Genomic DNA, 27,353 nt, shown 5'->3' on the forward strand with positions numbered 1-27,353 from the left:
TCATTTACTCCCCCTCAAGTTGTTCCAAACCTGTATAAATTTATTTTTTCTGCTGAACACAAAGAAATATATTTTGAAGGATGTTGATAACCAAACAGATCTCGGGCCCCATTTACTACCAGGGTCAAAACATACTATGGTAGTTAATGGGGCCCGAGATCTGCTTGGTTACAAACATTCTCCAAAATATCGTCCTTTGTGTTCAGCAAAATAAAGACATTTACAGAGGTTTGGAACAACTTTAGGGGGAGTAAAAGATAACAGAATTTTCATTTTTGGGTATATAACTATATCCCTTTAAATGCAAATATATATATATATTTTTCCCCTTCTCAAGACTAATATGGTTGTAATGTAGGCTATGGCGGATATAAATGGAGCATGTCCTGGAAAAAGTCCCTGTCAGCCCATATAATGTTAGTAAACCCATCTTAAAAAATGTCTATATAGGCCTACTGTCTATGAGATCTAATTATTTAAGGTTATTTTCTTACCTTAGCCTCACAAACACTGTAGTCATTTCAAGAACACTCCTTTTGGGGCCTGTTCTGCCTATATGTTAGCACTTATCACTTTTCCTGCAAATGTGTACCATGCAGCCAATTCTAAGAAAACACAACCTGAGAACAGGATGTTCAATGCATAAGATTGTCCTAAAGGAAATTTGAACAAGTTTGAACACACCAGTATTGCTTATTGTATTTTTTTCTCTCTAAAGCACTTTGTAGTCCTCATGTCCCCCTGTGATTGAAAAGAAAAAAAAAACTAACTAACATTAACCTATCATTAAGTTGAATTGTGTGTCCAAATGAAAAGGTTAATTTGCTGTAGATCTTCAGTTGGCCCATGGGAACTAAACTGGCTGCGATTCAGCGTTTGGACGGTATTGTCACCAACTGACAAGTTCAGACCCACCGTGGACTCCTCTTGGTGTTTTGGGGACTTTAAACACCTATATTATTTTCCGTTTGCCGTTCCATACCCGCTCAACCCCACAATGAAGGAAAGTCCCAAACTGGCCCAGGTAACACCAAACCCCTGGTGTGAGGAGGAACTAAGGCTATGGGGTGTAGGTGGAAAGAGATTTTTTTTTTTTTTTTTTGTCACATAATCTGATACAAGTGTGTTTTTGTAAGGTCTCTTGATTCTACATAGAGCAGGATCAGAAGGCTGATGCTAATGATATCAAATTCATAGCTAACAGAACATTGGATAACACTTTATTTGGATGGTCCCTTTTGAACATTCTGTTGACTATAACTTTACAACTACTTGTCAACTAACTAGAGTATTAGACTCACTGTCTGCTTAATATCTGCTAACTCTTTATTGTGATGGTCCTCCAACAGACATTCTACTGACTATAAGTAACTTTGCAAGTATGTCAACTTATTGTGACCCTAACCCTACAGTCTACCAATACTCCACTAACACTCTAATAAGAGTTAGTAGACATGTAGGTGCAACGTTACTTATAGTCAACAGAATGTGTTAAAGGGACCATCAAAATAAAGTGAAACCGAACATTGTCTTTAAGTTATCACAGTTCTTTTTTTTTCTCTCTCTAAAATAACCAATTCCTATTGTTCTAATGTTCTCTTTAGGTTCTATTTTGTAACCAAAAATTACTAGCTACAGCTATAGGCTATGCATCTTTAAGGGATCTGATCAAAATGGGGGTGCTTTCCAGATAAGATGCTGAGATAGCATGTGAAAGACAGTAATTTGCTGTTGTCATCGATATATGAGTCATAAATCAAATCTTTAATGTAAGAAAATGACCCTATGTTATCAGTTCTTATCAATCAGTCACTAATGAGATCCCAATGTGAATCTGCTGAAATAGGCTACAGGAAGACAAGAGGTCGAGTCTGGCAGGTTTCCCGACAACAGCTGTGAGGGAGATCCCCGCCGGAGATCCAGCCCGCTTCCTACCAGGCACCAGGGTAAGCGAAAAAAGAGAAAGAGTATAGCTACGGCTAAAAGGAAAGCAAAACTGCACACCTGTTATCCAACAGCTCGCGACACATTCAGCTGCACTTATGAAAAAAAAAAACAATAGCCAGACAATACGTCAAAATATGCCAAACACCGTCGTCGAACAATTAAACCGAAACCGATTCTATGAAACCTTTCACTTCATTCGACGCGTAAAAGTGCTAACAATGTGCATAATAATGCTAAGTACAAAGTAGCCTACTAATAAATGTGCTACTAGTTTGTTTGTTTTTTATCTCAACTGCACAGACCTTCGGCAAAGCGCTTAATCGTTTCGCAAATGGGTAGTAATACAAACGATTCAGTTACAGCTGAAAGGGAAAACCCCAGTTCACTCACCCACCTACTTCCTAATTTGAGTGAATGAGAGAGGGAGACTCTGTGAATTCAGTTCAGATCATAGAGCCAGCGAGCAGCACAGCGCAGAGGTTATCATCATGACTGCAGCGCGTGATCAATAATAGCCTATAATAATAATAATGCACATGACATATTGTCATTGCCCTAAAATGGCATTCTTCTAATTGCATGTGGAATTAATTAGGATGTTTATTCAGGTTTATTTTTTTAACTGACCATTTAATAGAAAACTTTGTGCATAAGCGAAGACTATGAATTTAAATGCTTCAGTGAGCTGTGCTAAAACATCTTGAGCAAAGCATGTAAGTATGTTGTTTAATCTGGGCAGCAAGAGCTGATTGTCATCTTGGGACCGAGTCAAGTTAGTCATATTGACATAATGTTAATAAAAGGATTCGTCTAGGACCCATATATCGCCTACCTGAGGACAATGACAATGAGCGGCAGTAACCACACTGTGCGATCTGTGCCACTGGATCTTACCAACAAAACCAGAGAGCGTGGGAGCTGCGCGCAACCGGGAGACCAAGGTCGCCCTAAACATACTCCAGAAAGACAGGTGAAACCGAAGCACAAGTTCAGCAATGGACACGGGATTCTTCCCCCTGAATCACGGGACAGTTGTGATGGATCAGTTTCGCAGACAACTCAAACAGATGATGGGGATGTCAGGGCAAACAGGACGCGTGAGGGTCCCACACAAACCCGACCTATAACCCCTAAGTGCAACACGCGTCCGATAAAGAAACGTCCTTTCCCTCCGGATGTGGATCATGATACCAGTGGTCCAAGAAATATTCCACATAGCCCGGGTGCTAAAGAGTTGAAGGACTCTGCCGTGGGTCAAATACACACAGACGCACCGCTGAGATTCAACTCATTTCGGCGTCTCCCGAGCGTTGACCCTCAATTCGTAACACCATGTCGTAAGTTTACAATATGTTTATTTTGACTGATCTCTGATTATTATATTTTAAGCGCAAAACTCGGATGACTTGCAATTCAGCTTGTTCATACTACTTGGTGTGTGTCATTGGTTTGTGTCATTTTGAAAGTATGTGCGTTCGGGTGGAACGCGTGCGTCCGCAATATGATTGCGCAGTCATGGTCAGTCCAAACTGGAACCATAGTCAACGCGAAACCATTGAGATAATCAGCAGGATGTTTGGTTGAGCTGTTTTCAAAACGTGTCAGTGGGTTAACAAATGCAGGTGAAACCGAGGAGTATTATAACATATACTTTTTTTTTTTTTTTTTTTTTTTTTACTGTTACCAAAATCGTAACATAATATCCACATAGGCCTATTATTTATCAAAGTAAACATAGATATAATAAATTATGTGCGTGAATTTGTCAATACAATGACCTGTCCCAGACCCTCCAAAAGTGTTTTTTTTTTTTTTTAGTTGATAAAAAGCTTGAGCGCTGTTATCTTATGTGTGATGTTGTATAACTTCACAGCTCTGATTAAAATCTAGATGGTGGTGGCCATATGATAATCCCTTTAGCTAATTTCTCATTCATTTAACTGAGAGTGTTACATCCTACCTTGTGTTACAACATTCCTCGGTCTCCTTATACAGATAATCTAACATACTAATAATAATCTACATAATTATGCTGAAAGCGTCACACATTGGTATGAATACATTCCTGTCACTGGTCTGTTTCTTGCTCTTGATAGTGTGCTATGCAGAACAATCTTATTTTGTCATAAAGATAATCTAAACCAAATGTATCCACACTGCATCTTTCCAAAATTGAGCTCAAGTATTAGCAACTTATTAGCAAACATCTCGTTTTACTTCTTCTTAGCTGGTAAGATGCAAGGACCTGGTAAAAAGGTTAATTTTTCATTATGACCAGGCCAACTTTTCAATTAACTCTTTTTCATTAGTGTTGATATGCATGGTTGTTTTGATTAATATTCATATTTTTTTATTCTCTGTAGTTATAGCAGGCTATCCATTTTTGCAGTGGTCTCGGCATTACAGCCAACAGAAATCCATTGCTATTCCAGTTCCCACTCTTTCGCCTCCTCCGCCGCTGGAAAGCACAGATCGGCTGCTGGCAGATATTGCTGCGGCAACATGTCAGGATGAAGATGGTGACACGTGAGTCTTTCACCCTTTCATGAGGTCTCATTTTGTGGTATGGTGTAGTCTAAGAATTGATTAAGCTTAAACAACATCACTCAAAATTGTCACAGGGCCATCATGCATTCCAACAGAGAATTTTCAACAGGTAAAGAAGTAGATCAGGCCAAATTTTATAGTTTGTATTGTATATTTAAATAGTCGGATTCATTGTTAAACTGCACATGGGTTTATTATTAGTATATATAGATAAATTATGAGTATCAGTGACGTACTTTCTGTTTGCTTTTTTTGGAAATTCCAGGTTATCCTAGATATGCCACTCTGACTCTTGCTTAGTCATCCAGAACAAAAAAAAAAGTCATAGATCCAGTGTGTTTAAAAATATATGTAGACGTGCCTTCTGTTTATGTTGAATCACAAGAGACAATATTTTAGTAGGGAGTCATTGTGACCCCTGTTACCCAGTACATTTCATCACCGTTGTTACAATTCCTGTTCAACAAGATCACTGAGCCCACCAAAATCATCTTATTTGGTAGTGATCAACACCAAAGAAAGAGATCATCTTATTTTTTGTGAGAGAGAGAGAGACACAGAGAGAGAGAGAGAGAGAGAGAGAGAGAGAGAGAGAGAGAGAGAGAGAGAGAGAGAGAGAGAGAGAGAGAGAGAGAGAGAGAAAGGGAGACTGATTCAAGAGGAGGGTATGGCTTGTGGGTATGAGTAAGAGTATTTGAGAGAAACTGGTTTTCGATATTTCACGTGCTGCTGTTTCAGGGCTTGGTTTTATGAGTGTGGTAGGTCATGGGGATGCCAGAGATGAACATTCTGGCTCCCTCAGGCTTTGGCATGAACACAAATACATGTACGTGTTACTGTAATATCTGAACCTTCACTCAGTATGAAAATATAATTTCTTATGTGAGTGAAACTTCTCCAAAAATGACACCTGGTGTCACGCAATATTGATATCAAGGTTTAGTCAGCAGCAGTTAAAAACATTGCTATGAGCATTTAATGCTTAGTAAGCAAATGAAGCCTATTCCCTTTTTGAGAAATGTGATGATATATGGAGCACTGCGTATTTTTACTAACCAGATTTTATTTGACTCATCCCATAAAACCTATACCACTTAAAAGATAGTACACCCCAAGAACAATTGTCATCATTTACTCACCCACATGTTATTCCAAACCAAATGTATGGTCACATACAGTAAGTGAAATTTTATCATTGGTCCACAGTCTATTGTCAATAGTGTATTGATGTATGAAACACAGCACACACAGAAGTCACTTTAAAACAAAGCAGCTTTTAGTTGGTCAATAGGGTGAATCCGTTGAACCCATTGTGAAATCTGCATGGGGAAATATTTTGCCCTTACACAAAATTCCCAATTGCATACTGTAGATTCCTATTGAAATGAATGGATTTTGCCTATGAAAATGTGACTGCACCTTTAGACTTTTATTCATCTTGTGTGAGTGAGTAAATTATGCTCTTTTCCATGTAGTTCCAATGAACAGGGACCTCAAGCTTTAAAATGGGCACAAAAGTATCATAAAATTGGTTCATATGATTTGTTAGAGATATTCTAAAGCCATATTATGAGAAACAGACCAACATTTAATAAACTAAAAGTCCTTATTCACTGATAATCCGGCCTAGCTCCTTATGATGTATTAAAGGAATAGTTCACCCAAAAATGAAAATTATCCCATAATTTACTCACCCTTAAAGGTAGGCAATTTGTTTTATAAAACATTTTTCTATATTGGTTGAAACTCTTTTCACACCCTGAAAGCAATCAATAATAGAAGTGGTCTAAATTTTAAAACATGTACATATATCTTCTGTGTAAGTCATTCAGTCCGAATGCAATGATACAATGTCCTACCTGTCAACATATGCATTTCCATACCTCCGCACATCCTGTTCGCGCTGACATCACAGGTCATCACTGCGTTGTAGACACAGTCACTGGGTGCCGTAAACAAACCGGAGTCATCTTACAGTTCCTTCTAAACCAAAACAACGAGCTTATGCTGTGTTCACGACGTGTCATAACTGTTATTTCAAGATGGCAACCCGTGACTTTCTACTGTTCAGACGAGCTGTTCACGTCCTCAGACTCGGATTTATGTGTTTCTATGTCAGCACTATCAACACTGACGTGAATCTGCAGCAGTCAGGTGGTAAATAAGAGCTCTGTAAGTTGTTTACGTTCATTATTATTGTAATGTTTTTTTGTTCATGTGCTTTGAGACATGAGGTTATTTAATGCTGTCTCTCGTTTCGTGACGCTCTGCAAACTGTGTGCGTTCATGTGTTTTGAAGGAGGCGTGGCTTTGAAGACGCTCTGAAGGGAGGGTGGGATCTCATGCTTTCAAAGCTGGCTTGCTATTGCTAGACGCTCAAAATTGCCAACCCTGACTTTAAGCCATCCTAGGTGTATATGACTTTCTTCTTTCAGCCAAACACAATCAGAGTTATACTAAATAACATCCTGGTCGAAGCCAGTGATTATAGTTTATAAAGTTTTAAAGGTGACATATAATGCCCCTTTTCACAAGATGTAATATAAATCTATGGTGTCCCCAGAATGTGTCTCTGAAATTTCAGCTCAAAATACCCCTCCGATCATTTATTATAGCGTGCCAAATTTGGCCCTTTTTGGGTGTGAGCAAAAATGCGCTGTTTTTGTGTGTGTTCCTTTAAATGCAAATGAGCTGCTGCTCCCCGCCCCCGTTCAGAAGAGGGCCGATCCTTTAAACGAGCTTCGGATAACAAAACACGCAAATAATCTCACTCATCCAAAATCTCAGAAATAACTAGTAGCAGAGAGACTCAGTAAGAGGTTGCAACTTTTAGACTGCACCTGTCCTGGACGTTTATGAATGATTAGTGGATACTGGATACATTTATGCAGTTGTTGTGGAATTACATTGATTCATCTCATCGAATTGCATGTTCCGTCATGTTTAACTTTTACACAAGATGACACGGTTCCCTGAGGTCTTTATAAGACAACTGTGACAATTTTTGGTTCTGTGCTCGTCTGTGCAGCCAACGACAGAACAGTTTGCATGCTTTGCTCAAACTTTTGCCATTGCGTTAGAACTGGTTACACTGTTGTCACTTGCAAAAACCAAATGGCGGCGCGTGGGTGGAAACGTGCAGATTAAGGGACGGTAATATTATAATAAGATCTCCTTCCTATGTCAGAAGGAGAGCGAAATCTGATTAACTTATTTTGTGACATGCTTGCAGAGAAAGGCTTACCAAAACAAAGATACTGGGTTGTCACTTTTCACGTTTTCTGGGTTGGTAGATGCACTGGGGACCTGATTATAGCACTTAAACACGGAAAAAGTCAGATTTTCATGATATGTCCCCTTTAAATATGGATATTTCTCATACAAAAACCCATCACTTCGCTTCAGAAGGCCTTTATTACACCCCTGGAGACAGATTACTTTTTATGATGAATGGGCTTTTTGGAGCTTCAAAAACTTGTCCACTATTCAATGCCATTACAAACTGGGAAGAGCCAGGATATTATTTAATATAACTCTGATTGTGTTTGGCTGAAAGAAGAAAGTCATATACACCTAGGATGGCTTGAGGGTCAGTAAATTATGAGACAATTTTTGGGTGAACTAAAATGAATCTCCCTTTAATGAGAGTGCATTGAAGAAGCAGTGATTCCAGATCAAATCTTTTAATGAAGCACTTAGTCCGATTCACAAAATCTGTCTGAATGGTTTAAAGCTACACTGTGTAATTTTTCTAAGTTGATTCTTAGCAAAAAACACTTTGTTCTTTCAAAATGATATGTGCTCATTAATGTGTAATTACTTCTACCAACTAATTAAGTATTATAGTAAGCGCAGAATCTGCCATTTAGAATACATACGAGCGAGTCGCTCGAATGGCGGCAGCCATGTTGCGCCTCCATCTTGAAAATAAAGAAAATCCTACACAGTGTAGCTTTAAGTCTCAAATAACACTGTTTCTGTTCTCAAAGTTCAAATCACTGACTTGCTCCCTAGAAAAATATCAGTGAATCACAACTTAAATTGATGTTTGTTTCTTTCATGAAGAAGATTGAGCGTTCCTGACATTCAAATAGTACAGCAATAGTACATGCTAGCAACACCAGTGTCATGGGTTAGATTCCTAAGAAATGCATGATAAAATGTAATGCAGCCCATAAGTCATATGTACCACATTTGTGGTGCTTTTGCTTGTCATTGTAATTTTAAGGAAAAGAGTCAGCAGAACAATTCTTCAGAATTTCACCTATTATGTTCCACAGAACAAATACAATTCATGTGCAAGTTTAAAATAACATGTAAATGATGAGGTGAACTGTGAGGGTGATCTGTTTTCTCAATAAAATGTTGTTGATATTTTGTTTGGCTTTCTAATTGGTGAGATATTTTTAAACCACATTTCCTCCCTGAACTGACATGTTGCTTACATTTTTAGCAAAGTTTTAGTTTCCAGTAGATCCCTATTTCCTGGTTTCTGTCTATTGTTTGCATGCACATACTGTATGTCAATCATGCTATTAAATCAACTGCATTTATACAAACTGAAAAACAACAATCTCTATCTTTTTTTCTATCTTTTTTCTCACACACTGCCCTCCCCCTTGTGTGTGCTCTGTCCTGGCTCTTGCGTCAAAGGGTGTCTCGTGCTCTCACCTTGTTTTCTTCTCAGTACTTCACAGACCCTCATTTTCGGGAAAGCCTGATGTGAGTGCGAGTCTGTTGTGTGACTGCGGTTTTTTCAGGTGTCTTTCTCTCTCTCTCTCTCTTTCATCTTTTTTTTCACTGCTTTGTGTGTTTAAAATGAATGGGCTCAAAAACCCAAACATCCGCTCTTCACTTCCTCATTTACCGCTTTTTCTCTGTTGCTTATCACTCTCTCTCTCTCCCCCTTTCACTCTGTACTGTAAGCTTACATCCCTGTGTACGAATTTGTCCATTTCAACTCTTCATTCCCACTTTCTTCTCCTTCCTCCTCTCTTGTAGTCTTCGAATTTGTATGAAGCACCATAAGATTACATGACAGGTCATGCATGCTTTAAAAATTCTTTCATTTATTCACCCTCATGTAGTTTCAAACCTGTATGACTTTCTTTATTCTATGGAACACAAAAGAAGATATTTAGAAAAATGTCCCTACAATGAAGGTCAATGGGGTCCAATGTATATATTTTTGGACCCCATTGACTTTCATATATGGACAAAAACACTTTTCAAAATATCTTCATTTGAGTTTCACATAAGAAACAAAGTGACAGACTTGGATCGATGCGTATTTCTGTTTCACAAACAGTAATGTATGGTCTTAGTAATGCCAAAGTTTTCTTGGATTCGATTCGATGTGTTTGGCTCAGGCTGTTTATGTCTTGTCTCAGCCTCTGAGTTTGTTTGCTACAGCAGCAGCAGGCCTGTGTGCTACAGGGGATGTTAGAGGTTTGTGTTTCTGGGCTGTACAGGATGCCACACATGCGCCACTGCCCCGCCATGAGCCCTTCATCTCCTTCTGATGATGTTCAGGTTCCTACGTCAGTCTCAGCCTGGGCCTTATCTGGGGCTGCGGTCTAACTAACTCTCAGTCACTTCCAGGAACCCAGAGAGTTTCATCTGTCGAAAAGAAAGAGAGAGAGAAACTAAATTCTGACCTGCAGTATAAGTGACAGCAAAGCCAGTGATCATCACACAGACAGATATGTGACAAAATGTACATACTAATGTTAACTAATTGGCCATCAAATGTGACAAGAACATAAGATAAATGGCCAATTAGTTAACATTAGTAGTTACATTAAATATCTTTATGTACATTATTTCTATCCAAAACACAAAGTTGGCTTTTCTTTGTCAGCCACAAAATTATATAAAATATAAAGTACCTTTTTGCAGACAGATTTAATGAAAGGCTACCTATTTTTTTCTGTGTCCACTGTATCCAACGCTATCTTACGACCAATTTGTACGAATTCGTACGAGTGAGTAAAAGGTGGCTAATTCGTACGAATTCGCACAACCTCACTTGTATGAATTCATATGATTTATCTAAACCCCAGTGATGGGTAGGTTTAGGGGCGGGGTCAGGGGTAGGTCATTCGTACGAATTCACACGAATTGGGCAACTCGTAAAATATGTACGATTTAGTAAAAATCGTATGAATTCGTACGAATTAGCCACTTGGTAAAATTCGTATAAATTGCCGTGAGATCGGGTTGACTATATCAGTGTTACCAGCAGTTGCAAGGAACACACAATGAAGATGAAGATCAGGTATATCATCTTTAATCCACTCAGAAGGTAATACAAAACAAGGCAAGCAAACAAAACCAACCGCTATGCGGAAACATGACCAGACAATGGGTGAACAAACACAGCAACTTAAACAGGCAAACGAGGGTAATTAATGACACACAGCTGAACTGAAAACTAATCATATCTGTTACCATGACAACTAAAGAGTGGTGGGAAAACTGAACAAAGGAAGACAGGAAACTGGTGAAAACAAACTAAAAGTCTATGATGGTGAAATTAAGAATAATCGTGACAATCAGGGATCTCAGCCTTTGCGTTTTCAGCCCAAGTACCCCTTGGTGAATACAGATGGAGGAGGGACTGTCTTTTAAATGTTGTATAAAATTGTGTTGTATTTAAGCCTGACCTGTAATAACAGTAATATACCATTTTAATGTATTTATTAATTTTATTATGAGGTTTAAACTGCATGTTAAAATAGTCAATCCTTATTTTTTAATGTAATATTGCCGTGCTGGCTAATAATTATTATCCGTGCACATTGTTATTTTTTGTTAAATTCATGTGCCCTTGTAATCTTTAATCAAAATCTTGCAGCGATTTCTCATATCTTCTCTTATGATATGTTTATTGGCATGAGGGGCGGGACAACCTGTCACTCACATGAGATCACAGCAATAGTAAACGACAACCATCTAACGATCCAATCAATTCCCAAAGGACAAAATCAAGTCCCGCCCTACATTTTGTTCGGGAAGCCGTTTCACTCTGATATACATCACAATAGGGAAGAAAAGACTATCACAACTTCCATTTCATGCTGACTTTAATCTCTTCTCTGATGATGTGTGCAGTTCCCTGTCACTCAGATTAGATCGCAGAAATTAGCAAACAACAATGAACCAATCAATTCCTGGTTGACAAAATCAAGTCCTGGCCTACAGTTTGTCTTGTTTGAGAAGCTTTTTTACTCAAATATAAGTCCCAATAGAGAAAGCGATTGCAATTTCCGTTCCATGACGACTTTGAAGACCCATGTATTATTGTACTATTACAACGCTTAGGCAGAGAGGCAGAGATTTGTTCACTTCGTGCTGCTCTACTTGCAGTTTTGATGCACAGAAGAAAAAAAAAACGTCTGCCCCATATGCCTTATGTGGCCTTTTTTCCACATGACACAGACCAGTTTTACTTGTTCTGTGTAAACAACATACAATTCTCAAACCTGATAAAGACTCCTTGATCCAAAACAGGGTCTTGTCACAAGGGCTGAACACATGGCCCTGATGACAGAACTGAAAAAGCATGAGATTTCCTAAAGTAAGCTGACGCTGAGCTCACTTACAGGAAAGGAGGCAAATAAAGAAAGAATTAAGCTACTAATAATCTCTTCTGCTTTCTTATCAAAAGCAAGGAACAGGCAGTTCAGGCGGGTCATAGCCTGAGTCAGGCCAGCTTGTATTCATTTTGACTAGATTGCTCTTCTCTTCCTCTTTTGATTTGATGCTTCATGGAGGAATTTGATTGTGTGGTGACTGTTGATCCAAACAGAAAATCTTCTTTGATCTTATGTTATATCACCAGTTCTTATACATGTTCTTATACACTTGTGCTTATATGTGTAGTACTTGATTTCCTTCTCTCTGTTTTATTTCCAAAATCTTGCCACAATGGAATAACCCACATGAGGCAATTGCAACAGCCAATTATAGGACAATATTTACATTTATCACTAGGAATATGAATCATCTCCATAATTCAAATCATTGGCTTTCCCACTGTCTGTGTTCCGGCTTGTTTCATCCCACAGTGACTCAATATACAAGTCAAAAGACAATATAAACAATGAGAGCCCCTGTTCTTCACTGTTCCCTTTTTTCTGTCCCTCTCTCATTTTTCCAGCTGTTGCAGTATGACTTCCCATCAGGGCCTATTAACATTCTTGACACAAGAACTGTTTTATAGTTCATAATGCAAGAAATGAACATTCTACATTGATGTCTGCATTGATAACAACCCTAAGTGTTAATCGTGCTAAAAAAGTGTTTTAAAATTATAATATCTTTTATCTTGATGACTTCTGTATGTTTGCAATGCTTCAGATATTTGTTTTATAATATGCAATATTCTGTGCCCATATATGTTGTTGCACTCTGCACATAGTATTGATTCCACTGTTTTAATATTGTTTTGCATTTTATAGTGATCAATTGGTTTGCAAATTGTGCATGTTATACTCTTCAGATAAGTTGTGAATATATATCATGCTTGTGTTTCAAGTCAGTGCAAGGTTCTTCTTTGTAAATTTCTCAGGGTTTCATGGGAAGTTCTGCTAGAGGAGTCTGAAAAGCACAGAAAGCCCCTAATGCAACAGTAAATATAATGATAATTAGTATTCAAAACAGAAAGAACGGTGCCATTGTCCCTGAGGGCAGGAAGTGACTTCAAACCAAAGTAGCTGTTACTGGAAGCAGATTTAGAAAAGAAAAAAAAAATTATTAAAAAGATTTCATGAGAGTCCCTTTCTCTTTCTCACACACTGTTTTCTTCCTCTTCCCAAACTTTGACTTCTACACTCTCACCTCAGAGAGGCTTTCTGTGAAATGATAGGGAGATAAGCATTTCCCTGTACTCACCAACACTGGCTGCATTAAAAGCCACTGTGTACAAGATGAGTCATACACATGATTGTTTTTACAAACCTTTAGTCCACCAGGTGAAGTGTCATTCAGTCAACCTTTTGAACTCATTGGCTGACTTGTGCGGGCCATTAAAAAAGACAGTCAACCCTGTATTGTTACAAGAAATGCATCACAATACATTTGATGGTACTAGTTTTGTTTGTGTGGTTAAATGCTAATGAATTTACAGGACTATGCATGCTGCTTTTGCTGTTATTTCTGTGTTTATGTAATTAATGCATGTGTGTATTATTTGCAGACCTCTTCACATTGCTGTGGTCAAGGAGAACATCCAACTGGTCAGTTGGCTTATTGAAATATTTCGACGGGCCCACAAAGACCTGGACATTTTCAATAACCTACGACAGGTAAGGTATACAAACACAGCAAAAATGGGTAGCATTTTACAGTAAGGTTTTATTTGTTAAAGGGATAGTTCACCCAAATCTTTCATCATTTACTCCCTCTTAAAGGGCACCTATTATGACATTTAAAATGTTCCTAATGTTGTTTTGGGAGTCCCCAACAACAGTTTTACATGCATGCAATGACAAAAAACACTTTTGTTGTCGTATAATATGCATTTATTTTTACCTGATTTGCTCACCGACTCCCAAATGATTCGTTCAACGACTAATTTTTCCAAACCCCTCCTTTGCGTGACGCTAATCTGCGGTGATTGGTCAGATGACCCAGTCAGTTGTGATCAGTATAACGTTTTCCCTGGCCTTGGAGCACAATAAGTGGGCGTATCGTATTCAAATAACTTGACAAGTTGACGTCATCTAGTCAGAGAAAAAGCTTCGGTCTTCTAACGATTCATAAAAATGACTCAGAGTCGACTCTTACTTTTGAAAGACAATAACTTTATATACGGTGCACTTTCATATTTCAAACTTTGCAGGATGTTTTTGTTCACTTAGATCTATGTTACACACTACATGAAAGGTCAATTTCAAAATTCCATAATAGGTGCCCTTTAAGTTGTTCAAACCTGTATGAATTTATTTTATCTGCTGAACAAAAAAGAAGATATTTTGAAGAATTTTGGTAACCAAACAGTTGATTTATATAGTGTTTTCTTCCACACTTTGGAAGTCAATATGGAAGTCATCAACTTTTTGGTTACCCGTATTCTTCACAATATCTTATTTTGTGTTCAGCAGAAGAAAGAAATTCATACAGGTATGAAACGACTTGATATGGCAGCTTGTTTCCGCCATGGAATATAAAAGGTAATTGACTTTTTTTCTCGCAATTGCAAGCTTAAATCTCGCAATTCTCAGAAATCTCGCAAATCTCAGAATTGTGTGATGGAAAGTCGCAATTGACTGTTCGCAAAGACTTTAGTTACTGTTGATATGTCCGACAAGCGACGCTGCTCTCACGCCACACACCATGTTCTCACACAATGAAATATACATCATGGAGCAAAGAGGACACAGACAGACAGGACAGACCAGGGGCCAGTTGCATAAACATAGCCATTATGTTAAGACTGTGTCTTAAGAGCTAGTATGATCAACTAGAAGTTAGTTAGGGGTAATCAGTCTTACTGTTCGGTGTCAAATTAGACCAATCTACGTTTTATGTTACTGACTTTAAAAAGTTATTAACAGTCTTAGGGGCCGATCACACCTGACGCGTTTTTCAGGTTCGAAAACGCACTGCCCCATCACACAGAACGAGCAGTGCACTGCGTTTTTTATGTTGCTAAGCAACCACTGAAACAGCTGTCCTGTCAGTCAAGTAAACATCAAAACAGCCTTTTATTAACTTTATTTACTTTCTGTTAACATTGTGGTAGTTACGGTTCGTGAAGTCTTTAAGCTCCTGGTAACCCGCGAGAGCACCACAAGTTTATCCTCCATCATCGCACTCTCTGGGCGTTCAAGCCACTGTAGCTTTCATCACTAAAACGGAAGGCCAACCTCTCCATTCATTCGATTGGACAGTGGAAAAAAACGTGATGACGTTGGGCGCTTTTTCTACTCGGAGTTGCTTTTTATTCAACTTCAAAAACGCGAGGCGCAGCAGGCGCATAAACAGCGCGCAGAATGCTCGCTGCCATAGGAAACCAATTGAAAATAGACTCGTCAGGTGTGATCGGCCCCTTAAAGAATAAAATTGGATGACTAACTTGTAAGACTAGTCTTAACAGTTTATGCAACTGGCCACAGGTTACTTTTGATATGAAACAAAGTCTCAACTTTCAAATTTGGTCATTTTTTTAAAGAAATTTAAACAATAAATACCGTTTTGTGGCTCTTTAATGTGTCTGACAGATCGCTGTAGAGGCTCTTAAAGCTGCTTGTGAACCGATCATCTCTTCCTTCTAGTTCATTTGTAGCATCACATAAATATTAAAGAACATAAGATAGAATGTCGTTTTAACCGCGGAAAACGTTGTTTTTCAAGTTCAAATCCTCCAACGTTCCTGACTGCTTTGTCGGACAAAAATGGCGGATTCAGCGGATGGCGGATTATGATTGGTCAGATCGCCTGTCAATCAAATTCCCTGAGAAGTGTCAATTGCGAGATATAAAGTCAGAATTTAGTGACTATCTCTTTAAATTATTCAAATTATTATTAATACTATTAAAACACTTAAAAAATCAAGAAATCATATATTTTTTAAAACGTTTATTTTTCTTCTCAGTAACAATTATTTTTGTTTGTTTTCCAGTTTCTGTTTATAAAAACAAGCAGCTTTGTCATAATTATAGCAGAAATACTGGAGGAAATATTGTAATTGTAAAATAAAATTGTATTGTTAGTTCATGATATTTAATGCATTAACTAAAGTTAATGAATTGAACCTTATTGTAAAGTGTTATTACCTACATTGGCCTGCAGGGTGTAAAAGAAAAGAAGGGAATCAATGTTAGTGATTGTTGGATTGAGAGGATTTAACAAACAACACCGGGCTAGTTAAACCTGAGTTCTTGTCCCTGTGGGGCATATGTTGGTTAACTGTAAATTTCCACAATAGTGTTCTTAACTGTTACATGATACATTTAGCTTAGGTTTAAACAGAAGAGGAAATTACTCCTAGGGCACTGTTGTTCTCAGGCAGTGCCACCGTACTGTTTGCGGTTATTTGAGCACCTTTAGTAGTCACTGGCCTGCCCACTTGTGTGCTCACCACATGGCCACCACAACACACTGTGTACTTCGCTTCATCTTGCTCCCATGTGTCAGCAGCATTGTGAGTGCACAGACCTGTCAGACTGTTCCCATGCTTTCACATCCTGCTCTTCTCCTTGGTTGCATTAACCCTTACTTCCACCACTGTCACTCAACCGCATTATCAATTACCGCCATTGCATGTCTAACCAGCCATCAAAAATTACCTCAAGTTCACATTTAGGTTTCACTTGACGTACATACGCACTCTTTCACACACACAAACACGAATGCTTGTATATTCACAGGCAGCCGGCAGTTACCAGAAGCTGCGTGTATGTCTTAGCCGCGGGCTGAAACTTGTTTCTGTCAGATTGTTGAGGTTAACATTTGTGTTATATCCTGTGTTCAATTCTTATTTCCCCAGAAATGTGAACTGCACATTAGCATGTCTTTGAAGCTTAGATGGAGTTTTGATTAACTTTTATTGCAGCATTTGAAGAAAATTACTGTTTTGGTGTTTCCAAATCCAAGATTAGTGAGGGAATACAATGATTAATGTGATGTTATAATGGCAGGTAGACACACAGCTGACTGGTACGATACAGAGGAAAGTGTTACTACAGCTATCATTATTACTACCACTAGAAATTGTACATGTTAGAATGATTTGTATTGCCATGTCTCTGGTTCAGCTCCACACTTTTGTAAATCTTGTCCTCCTACATGTCTGTCATGACCAACACTGACACTGACATTTTAAATGCACATGAGAAGAAGCATGCTGTGTGTGTGGGTGTGTGTGTGTGTGTATGTGCACATGACAAATGTGTTTTGCGTATCAGTCAAGCAAGACTGCAGCTGATGAGTTGTTTGTTTGCATGGCCTGTCAGTGAATTCAGTTTACTGGAGTGTGTATGTTTTTATACTAGTATGAGTATATGTGCAAACACAGTTAAAGCGGCTGCTGTATGCATCTGAACTTAAGTATCCTTATTCCGAGAAGTCACATGACCCCCCTCCCCTCACACCCTGGGTTGTTTCTCAACATACCTTGTGTTGAGGTTTGAAGGGTATTAAAAGGGACTTTCCCTCTCTCTCTCTCTCTCTCTCTCTCTCTCTCTCTCTCTCTGTGTGTCTCTCTCTCTTTCTCTCTCTCTCTCTCCTGCACTCTTGTAACATGCTTATCTTTTTATCTTTTTTTTTTACCCTGAATTATAAAACATTCCTGTCTGCTTTTACTACGAGTAAGAGACCCGGAGATATCTTCACAGAAAGACTAACCCATAAGTTATCTATGCAGATCTATATTACCATTAATTTCAAGCATAAAGCATATCATGAAATAGTGCCTGTTGACTTCCTTAATGCATGTTCCTGGTCTTATTGTGAATGATTCATTGGTGCATGTTACTTAAAAAAAAACTTCTATTTTTGATTTTTAAAGTTAAAACGTCCTCCTGTCAACTTGTGTCATTTAATGTTAATGTTAAAGTGCCCCTATTATGGTTTTTCGAATATTCCTTTTCATGCAGTGTGTAATATAGCTGTTTGTGAATGTAAACGTTCTGCAAAGTTGTAAAGTCGAAAGTGCACGATAAATAAAGTTATTGTCTCCTAAAAGAAAGAATCGACTCTGAACCGTCTTAACGAGTTGTTTTTCATTCGAAACCTACTGCTTTGCGATTCTACGTCACTAGAAGATACATTTCCATAATGCCCCATGTTGCACGTTGTCTGCCCGGGTTATTTTACTGACGACTGTTTCTTAAATCTTGCGGGAGTTCAACACGGGATTCGCAAAACGCTTGCTCTTGAAAGATCAGTTCTCAGTTTATTTGGACCAGCGTGTTCATCAGAATCACAACCTTTATTAAGTATAAATAACCATTGATGTATATATTTTCTTCGTGGTGTTCAAAATATGTAGTTTTGTGTTTTGTATTGTGTAGGTTTCCGGCTACCTAAAATTGTGTCTATTAATGCTGATTATCTGTCGTTCTTATTACTTTGAGTAAAGATAAAGGATGGAGCAAGATTTGTTTTACAATGTTACATCAGCCCTTTACGTTAGTGCTCGGCTAATGTATGCGCTGTTATTGATTCAGTTCCTGCATGTGCACCACAATAAATCTGAAATATACACATCGGTTTGTTGATGAACATACACTTGTTAATGCTAATGGTGAGGAATTACAGTTGCAACATCTAATAATGTACCTCAAACTGAGTAGCGTATCACTGAGAAACGTCCTGCTCAAGTTATCCTTGCGATGGGGGTTCAGGTTGAATAACTAGTTCTTCGAGCGTTTCATCATCGGATTCGTGCTCGGTGAAATATATGGTGAAATCGATTTCATTGTTACTGTCTTTAAAGTGTGTACAGTCGCTGAGGACTGAGGAAGCCTCCGGTGCTGCTGACGTTCAGTTATGGTAATGGGCGTTTAGATTCCGACACGCGTTGTACGTGGTAGACCAATCACAACAGACTGGGCCATCTGGCCAATCAGAGCAGAGTAGGCTCGCGGAAAGGAGGGATTTAAAGAGGCTGATTCATCAATCGAGTCGTTTAAGAATCATTGAAAAATGTGGTGATGTGAAATGTATATTATGAGAAAATGTAACGTTTTTTGACCTTTGATGCATCTAAACCTGTTGCAGTAAACCTCCAAAACAAAATTAAGAGCCTTTAAAATAGCATAATAGGGGCACTTTAAACAATAGCCGAATAGCTACCTTGCCCAGCTTGGTCACACTGCTCTGTTGACTGGTTTTAGAGGCATTTTGGGCACTTTTCAGATGGTCATGCTGGGGGACCAGATGGCCAACCAGTCTAAAACCAGCTGACCACAAACTTGGTCAGGCTGGGAGACCAGCTTAAACCACATAAGACAGGCAAAACATTTTATGCTGGTTTATCCTGGATTTTTCAGTTATTTACATCTGGCTCTATTTTGCCATGTAATATTTATTTTGCATTAAATAATCTGCTTCACATACGTCACATTATGGAATTAAAATAGGTTTCATTTCAAAAGTGTGACATGAATGTATAAAACAGCATTCATATCTTTGTTGCATGGATTGAGTGCACTGTTTATTTTTCCTTTCTTTTCTTGTCCTTGTGTGTTTTTGTTTCAGCCCAGTCATCAATGCTAAATCATGCAAGATTTAGTTTCAGTTCGCTAGTGTGTTTTTGGCTCATGCATGTGTCATGAGTCTTCCCTTCAATCACTTTCCTTATTCGTCCGACATTCCCCTTTTTTCTTTCTTTTTTTTCCTGTTTACACACAGGAATGTGAGTCTAAGAACTCACTGCAGGGGAGAGGAAAGGGATTTTCCCTCTCTGATCTATCTCTTCCCTTCATCGCTCCCTTTGCTCGATCATTTCCGGCTCCTCCTTTCCCTTTCTCTGTCTCTCTCGTCCCTCCTTTTCTCCCCTCATGCTCTTCCAAGCACTTACATTTTCTCTTTAAACCTTTATTGGTGGTTTATTGGTCAGTTATTGCAGGTTCATTGGATGTAAAACGAGAAAGGTACTATTGCACTAAAACTTCTCTTCTCAATGTAATTTGACGTCCTTTCTTATACAATTTCCTGTTTCAGGGCTTGTCTAAAGAGGATGTGAGTGTGTTTTATCCATCACTTTTTCTAAATTAGATTTGTAGTGATTGATCTGGGCACAAAGAAAAACCCATCAAATTTTATACGTGTGGTAACATTTCTTTTAGCACATACACACAAAACTCGAGTGTGTGATGCTTGGTGAGTCAGACAGGATTCAGGGAAATAGGAGAGTTGTTTTCATAGGAAGGGAGGGCCAAAGGCATTGTGACACCAGAGGAATTTCTGTCTTCATTCTCGCTGTACTTTTTTTCTACTGTGCCTTACTGGAACATCCTTCCTCCAGTGACAAACCAGTCCCCCCCTCTGTGTGCTAGCAGAGAACCAACTTTACCTGCTAGCAAGCCTGAACTGATGCTAATCTTTAGTGGGTATCATTAAAAACCACAAACCTCTCTTTATCTTTTTCTCAATCTTCCTCTCTGTCAACAAAACACACACGATAGATTATTTGACTTACTATGCAGTTTTAGCTTCCTATATTAGCAGAAATGCTAACTTTCAATGGATATATGATTTTATTGTACATCTGAATGCAAGATTGAACATTTACATTTTCAAGAACTGTCAAGTGACTAATGTAATGCTTTATGTTTGCTTCCTTACCTGTATATGCTTACATTGAAGGAACTAGTGCTGTGTGTTGTCATCTTGACTCTCAGTTCTTGTCTGTAAGCCTTGACGTTTTTTTTTTTTTTTCTTTCACTTTATTGTTTAACTGCTTTCAACAATGCTAGTTCTCAAGAATTTACCTCAGGTGAAGGAAACGAAAATAAAGTTCTCTGTGACTGGTTTGACCAAGATTACTTTTAAAGTTTCCCTAATGTGTACACACCAAGCAGACACGCAAACTTTGGCGTGTTGCAGTTATGTTGGTTAATTTATAGGTGAAAATATTTATTTTATTAAATAAGTGTATGTTTTTCTATAAATGTATCACTCTACTTTAATCAGTTTATAGTACATAGGGCTGTAAACACCACCATAGACATTGCAATCAAATATGGCCAATCAAATCAAAGAAGGCGGGGTTTACTATTCACAGAAGCTGAGCACGAATTACAATTGTTTTGCAATAGAAATGCAATAGAAACGACTGACAGTAATATCCAGTGATGCAAACTACTATATGAAAATATAAGCAATAATTTACGAGATTCATGCATTCCATAACTGAAGTGAAGAGAAACATTACAAATTTACTTTTAGCATATTTGCATACTATAAAGAGTGAATATGTGCATATTTAAACCAAAATATTATTCACAAATAGTTCAAATGGATTACTTTACAATCAATTTTTGTTCTTTTACTGCTTTACTTGTTCTTTGCTTTTCTTTATTTCCTTAAATCCCTTTAATGTTTACGCTCTTAATAGTGGTTTGTTTGTGTGTTAGATAAGTCACCGCATAGCTGTTTACAAAGGGGCGTTAGCCCAGTTTTATCTCATCAGATCTGTGGAACTGACCTTTAACCTGTTAGACAAGTTCCAGGTTAGCAGCTACAGTTACAGGAATCCACATCAGGATATGACTCAACCTATTAGTCCAAATAAACCTGAACACCTTATCAGACATCAGAGTAGTAGATTTTTTTGATACACACTGTACATATTAACATGCAATAAGAGTTAGTGAGAGTTTTGTTCATGTGGTCTAAATATAACTGGCCCTTAAATATACTGTGGATTTGATTAACTGAATCAGTAAACTCTCTTTCTTTCTCTCACTCTCTCAGACACCATTGCATTTGGCTGTAATCACCCATCAGCCTTTTCTGGTGGAAGCTTTGCTGGATGCAGGATCTGACCCTGGAGCTCTGGACCGTAATGGACAGACAGCGCTGCACTTGTGCTGTGAGCACAAAGATGTAGACTGCCTCTCTGTCATCCTCAGACACTACCCCCAAAACCCTTTGCCCCACCTGGAGACCAGGAACTATGAGGGTGAGTGCTGGACCTACATCTAGAATGGTATATTTATTGAATTACATACATATATTTTTTGTAGCATAGGGAAATGTATAGTAAAAAATAAGGTTAAGCTTCACGCCTTAAATCCACAGAGGTGGAGCTTGACTTGGTCAAGGTCCACCCATTTGGCTCTGCAGTGAGCACCAGTCGAATGGATGTGCTGCCTGACACTACAGCTCTCTTAACTATATGGTCCTGTTTAGTACAGCAATATAAGCAAATACATAACTGGAAATGAGCATTTATCCTGTTTGTGTCATAATCCAACACTGGAAAATTATACATGCCATCTTCAGAAGGCCAAACTTTTTTTGCTATGTGCTGTGTTCCACTGGGGGGCAGACAGAAAAAGAGCTGCTTGTCATGGATTTTCATGCATGAATGTATGATTATGTTTTGGAAAATTTTTGCTCATCAGGAAGGAGGGAAGTATATCGCCATCTAGCTTTATTTGTGGATTTTGACACAATAATTCCCACTTGTAACCACTTATGTACTACTAAAGAAAACCGAAATTTAAGTATGCTGAACTTAACCGTTAGTATTATTTTATCTTATTTTATTTTCAGAGTTTCAGAGTATTATCATTTGTCCTAAGCAGTTCTTGCAGTTGATATTGGCTTCATTCATGTGTAAGAAATGTAAGATGAGACATTTCCTGTTGCTGTCTCGATTCAAAAAGTCCCTAGAAACACAGAGTTTTAGTGTTTTGTATGTGTATTGTTGAAACATGCCAATACTCGCTTCAGTGGGTCATTCAGATTACCACATGAATATTTTGTTGTTTAATTTAAGGTCTGACGCCCCTCCACCTGGCTGTGCAGAAAGGAGATAAAACATTGACAAGACTCACATTGGAGAGCGGAGCTGAAATCAACGCTGGGGTCAGTGAATTTGTTGTCATATCCACTACGTTTATGCTTTCAGATGTGATACTATCCCTGCAGTATCGGTGCAATTAGTTGTGTATTATGATCTCTATGGTTCAATTGTTTATTATGTCTCTTTTTCTCGTTTAACACAGGATAATAAAAGCGGTCGCAGTGCACTGATTCATGCTGTAGAAAATAACTCTATTGACATGGTCATCTTGCTGATCGAGGTGTGTGTGCACATATCTTTTTTTCTGTTGAGTTTTTTTCACACTTCACATGTGATGTCAAATCCAATGAGTCAGCTATCCAGCCAGTCATTTTCTTGATCATCACTTTTGTCTGTTCCTTTCATTTTTATCTTGTACATCTCTGTTGGTGAGCACAGGAAAGAACATGTATAACTATGAGGCTTAAATCTTTAACTATTAATTTGTATGAGAGTGGATGAGAAGCAGTTATTAATGTTTTTTTCTGTGTGCTGTGTAATTCAGAGTGGGTGTGATGTGAACGCACAGTCTTATAGTGGGAACACAGCCTTACACAGCGCCTGTGGCAGAGGTCAGATAGAGATTGTCAGGGTCTTGCTGAAGAATGGAGCTGACAGTAGTCTTAAAAACAACCACAATGACACCGCCATCATGGTAGCAAAAAACAAAAAGGTAAGAATGGCAGTAGTGCATTTGAAAACATGTATTGTATATTTATTAGTCTTGCCTAGTTATGTATTTATTTACAAAATAAAGTGTTTTTTTCTATTTATCAACATCATATTTAGAAATAAATTAGAGAAAGTCACTAAGTCTTTCATTATAATAGTTAATAAAGTCAGTAGAATATATATATAGTACATGAACACTGCCAACAAGTGGCGATTCACAAAACTTTCATTGCTCAGTTGTATTGCATATTAACCATACACCTTAATTACCAGTCAGACGTGTCACCAAAGATACATTATTGTTGTACGAAGCCTCATGGAGACCATTTCTTCTAAGAAAAAAATAAACAAAATAACATTTCATATTACAACTAGTGATTTAATTTGTGATTTAAAATTTCAGAATTTTAAATCTATTTCTCATAATTAAAACATTATAAAGTCCCCCTGTAGTCAATAATTGTATCCCTTAAAGGTGCATTGCGCAACATTTCATGTTAAAAATACCTGTTTTTCTAACCCATACATGCTTGAACAATTGCCTGATGGGCTGAATGAGCCCTTCTCTGATCACTGCGATTGCCTCTATAATCCTGTACAGTAAAATAAATAAGAGGGATTCGGGACGGAATTTGAGAATGGGCGTGACGTCATGCGCGTTCACGCTCACCTGGCTATGTCTGGCAGGTTTGTGTATTCGCGGCCATTCTCCGTATCAGCGAAGACAACTCGAGCGACAAAAGTAGAAGATGGATTCAAAGAGACCGGCTTGTAGTCCATTCCAAACCCCAACGCAAACTCCACGACACATGCGTGTGGTCCATGAGCGTGCACACCCCTGGTTGCAGTTTCGCTTGTCGCCAGAGGGGGCATAGTTCTGCAAAAACTCAGAGACTTGCGCAATGCACCTTTAAAACTCATCTTTGATCACCAAAATTACACATTTAAACTTTTTTTGTCCTGTGAAAAACAACTTCATGTCTTAAAATAGCTTGAATGTAACGCCCTTGCTTCATTTAGTATACGTGGATCCATTAGTTTGCTAATTAGCCTTTTGTTTGACTATGTTGTCAAACAGCTAATAATGTGTTGCTAATGTTACACAAACCATGTTCCCGTTGCCGTTCGCCATCTCAAGTCTGCCTTCTAAAAAACAGCATCCTTAGAAACGCTTTGAACAACTCAGAATGTCAGTGGAGAAAGGCATATAGTTGATAATAACATCGTAATATACATCAAATACCTAATTCACCTGCTATATTGCTAAATGTACATGATTTTTCATATCAACAGAAAAATATACTGGGATAAACTGGCTTCTCTTGAGACTCCCCTGCTTCGCAGCAGTTAATGATATGCTAAAGCTCGCCTGGACGTTGATGTGATTGGTTACAAGGTAGTTTGTGACGTCAGAAACACCAGCGATTTCAAAACCGCGTTTTTGAGACTGTCTTTAGATCACTGCAGTTTTAAGGAGAAAATACTTAGCAATGGTGTTGACTTATGACTTTGCACATGGTTTGTCTTAAAGCATATTAAAAATGCCACATAGACATATAAACAACATTAAAAACATGATTATCATGTTGATGCTACATTAGCAAAGCCTTATGTCCTGTGTCAGTCCACTCCAGGCTTCTCAAGATAAAGGTCCCTGTTATTTAAAAAACAGCAACATTGGCCCCATAATCCATGTGTGTCACCATAACTTCTGTAACTCATCTAAAGAAGTATTTATGTGTTTTTGTCTTAAGGTGTCTGATGTGCTGCGTGGGAGGGGCACTCGCACATGCAACGGGAAAACGTTACCTAGTAATGGTAAGAGTCTCTCTGAAATCACAAGAGTGAAATTATCTCTAAACACCTCAAGTAGGCCATTTAAAGTTTTAGTCATTTTTTCCCCCTGTTTAGGCTCTCTGTCCCCTGGCAGCTCCAACCATTCTCCCCGGATGACTCCCACTTTTCAGCGCAGTACGTCGCATTCTCCTGTGACTCCAAATTTACCACGAAGTCAGTCAGCGGAGAGCATTTCAGAACGTCAATCACCGATGAACAGCAATGAAAAAACCCTTCTGCAAATGTTGCCTCGGACACACCATAATGTAACAGTAGACAGGGCAGGCTACGGAATGGCACTCCATCCTTTCCAATATCTGTCACCGTCTGGGTACGACCAAATTCAGCCGCCTGTCTCTCACATCCAGAGAAGGACTCTAATCGCTTCCCCTCTTTACTATCCCCCTGGTATTCAAAGACCTCCATATTACACAGATACACAGATAATCTTACTCCCCAGTATCCCTGTGCCAATCGCATATGGCTCTCCCTCACAGGGTGCTGGTAACCAAACACGGCCATCCAGTCGCAGCAGTGACCAATCAGACATGTCTACTGTGAGTGTAAACAGTGAAGAAAGAGGTGTGAGTTGATAGCTGCTAGATATTTAAACAGCTGGCCCTCTTAAAGGAATGGTTCACCCAAAAATGAAAATCCTGTTTGAACATATGTAGTAACTAAATGGCTTTGGTGACCATAGACTTCAATTAGTAAGGTTCCAGAGTGAGTAAATGATGATTTTTGGGTGAACTGATTCCTTTATAAGGGGTGTTTGAATATTATTTGTGGTTGGACAACATACTGACTGATTTATAGCATGTATGTGTATCTAAATATTTTTCAAATCTTTTCAAAGGTTTATAAGTTGATGCTCATGTTATGACGGTTTGCTAAATCAATAACATAACTCTATATTTGTGTTACAAAGTGTTTTGCTATGTAATTGAAATGATTATGATGATTTTGCCATGCATTTTAAAGAGCTATGATATTTATACTTCTATTGCAAGGAACTGATCTTTTCTTTTTTCTCGGTTTCATTTTTTTTTTTTTTACTTTGGAGTCTGTATATTTATTGACAGCATTTTGGTTTTCCCATGTACAGATTTTCCAGAATTAAGTTACCCTAATTCGTATGACAGAAAATCTCTAATCGCATTCATGTTTACAAAAGAAATTGTCAAAAATTGTATTTCACACTGTGAGGCCCTCAAAAGGGTACACGCATGACAGCCAATATCAACCAAGTAGAATGCATATAGAGGTCAGGATAGTTTTATCTACAATGAACATTGTCAACTATTGTCAAAGAAAGCATTTTGGGATTTTTTGCAGTTATATTGTTTATGTGCCTGTTGATTACACCAAAATTGTTACTCGTGCCAATTTTATTTTTGTGCAAATCTTTGAATGGCAGCTTGAAATCTCTGTCTGAGGAAGTTATGTGACAGATTATGAGTTTTGACTCACTGGCTTAAAATGTATAATCTTGTAGAAAGCCACTGTGGAAAAAAAGGTATCTGTGGTAACAGGAGAATTAAAACCATTGCCAGAATCTTTAGAAACTGTGATTAACATGATACAGACATGGGCTTTGACATGAATTTCAAAAAAGGTACTTGGTGATATTGCTGACAGTAATGTGTAAATTTTGATTTCATATTAATGTGTGAATATAAGTGCAGCAATATAAAGTAACCTAGTTTACTTTGAATAAAAAATACATATTTTTATACATATATATGCATTTCATGGCAAATATTTGTATAATACAGTAGGCACATTTCTTCAAACATCAACAACAAATTCAATGCTTTTCTTTTTGTTA

General features: G+C 38.1%; 1 protein-coding gene across 2 annotated transcripts; it reads left to right on the forward strand.

The window, feature by feature from the left end:
- The first annotated feature begins 839 nt into the window (after positions 1-839).
- Positions 840-27,322, forward strand: bcl3 (BCL3 transcription coactivator). Of its 2 annotated transcripts, XM_079894589.1 has the most exons (10): positions 840-1,069; positions 1,847-1,946; positions 4,311-4,473; positions 13,694-13,802; positions 21,922-22,129; positions 22,952-23,040; positions 23,181-23,258; positions 23,523-23,690; positions 25,444-25,507; positions 25,601-27,322. In XM_079894589.1, exons 1-10 carry the CDS (start codon positions 998-1,000, stop codon positions 26,116-26,118), a joined length of 1,569 nt encoding a protein of 522 aa, XP_079750715.1. In that variant the 5' UTR covers positions 840-997; the 3' UTR covers positions 26,119-27,322. The 2 variants fall into 2 exon arrangements, with proteins under 2 accessions (XP_079750715.1, XP_079750714.1); XM_079894588.1 differs by lacking the exons at positions 840-1,069; positions 1,847-1,946 and adding an exon at positions 1,976-3,284.
- The last annotated feature ends 31 nt before the right edge of the window (positions 27,323-27,353 follow it).

Source organism: Squalius cephalus, assembly GCF_949319135.1.
Source record: "Squalius cephalus genome assembly, chromosome: 15".
Classification (NCBI taxonomy): Eukaryota; Metazoa; Chordata; class Actinopteri; order Cypriniformes; family Leuciscidae; genus Squalius; species Squalius cephalus.

Bases quoted from the DNA above. Each gene is read 5' to 3' on its own strand.
- bcl3 (XM_079894588.1), top strand. From the start codon at position 2,789: ATGACAATGAGCGGCAGTAACCACACTGTGCGATCTGTGCCACTGGAT. The intron at 4,474-13,693 runs GTGAGTCTTTCA...TATTATTTGCAG, and splicing joins CAGGATGAAGATGGTGACAC to ACCTCTTCACATTGCTGTGG. The intron at 23,041-23,180 runs GTCAGTGAATTT...CGTTTAACACAG, and splicing joins GAGCTGAAATCAACGCTGGG to GATAATAAAAGCGGTCGCAG.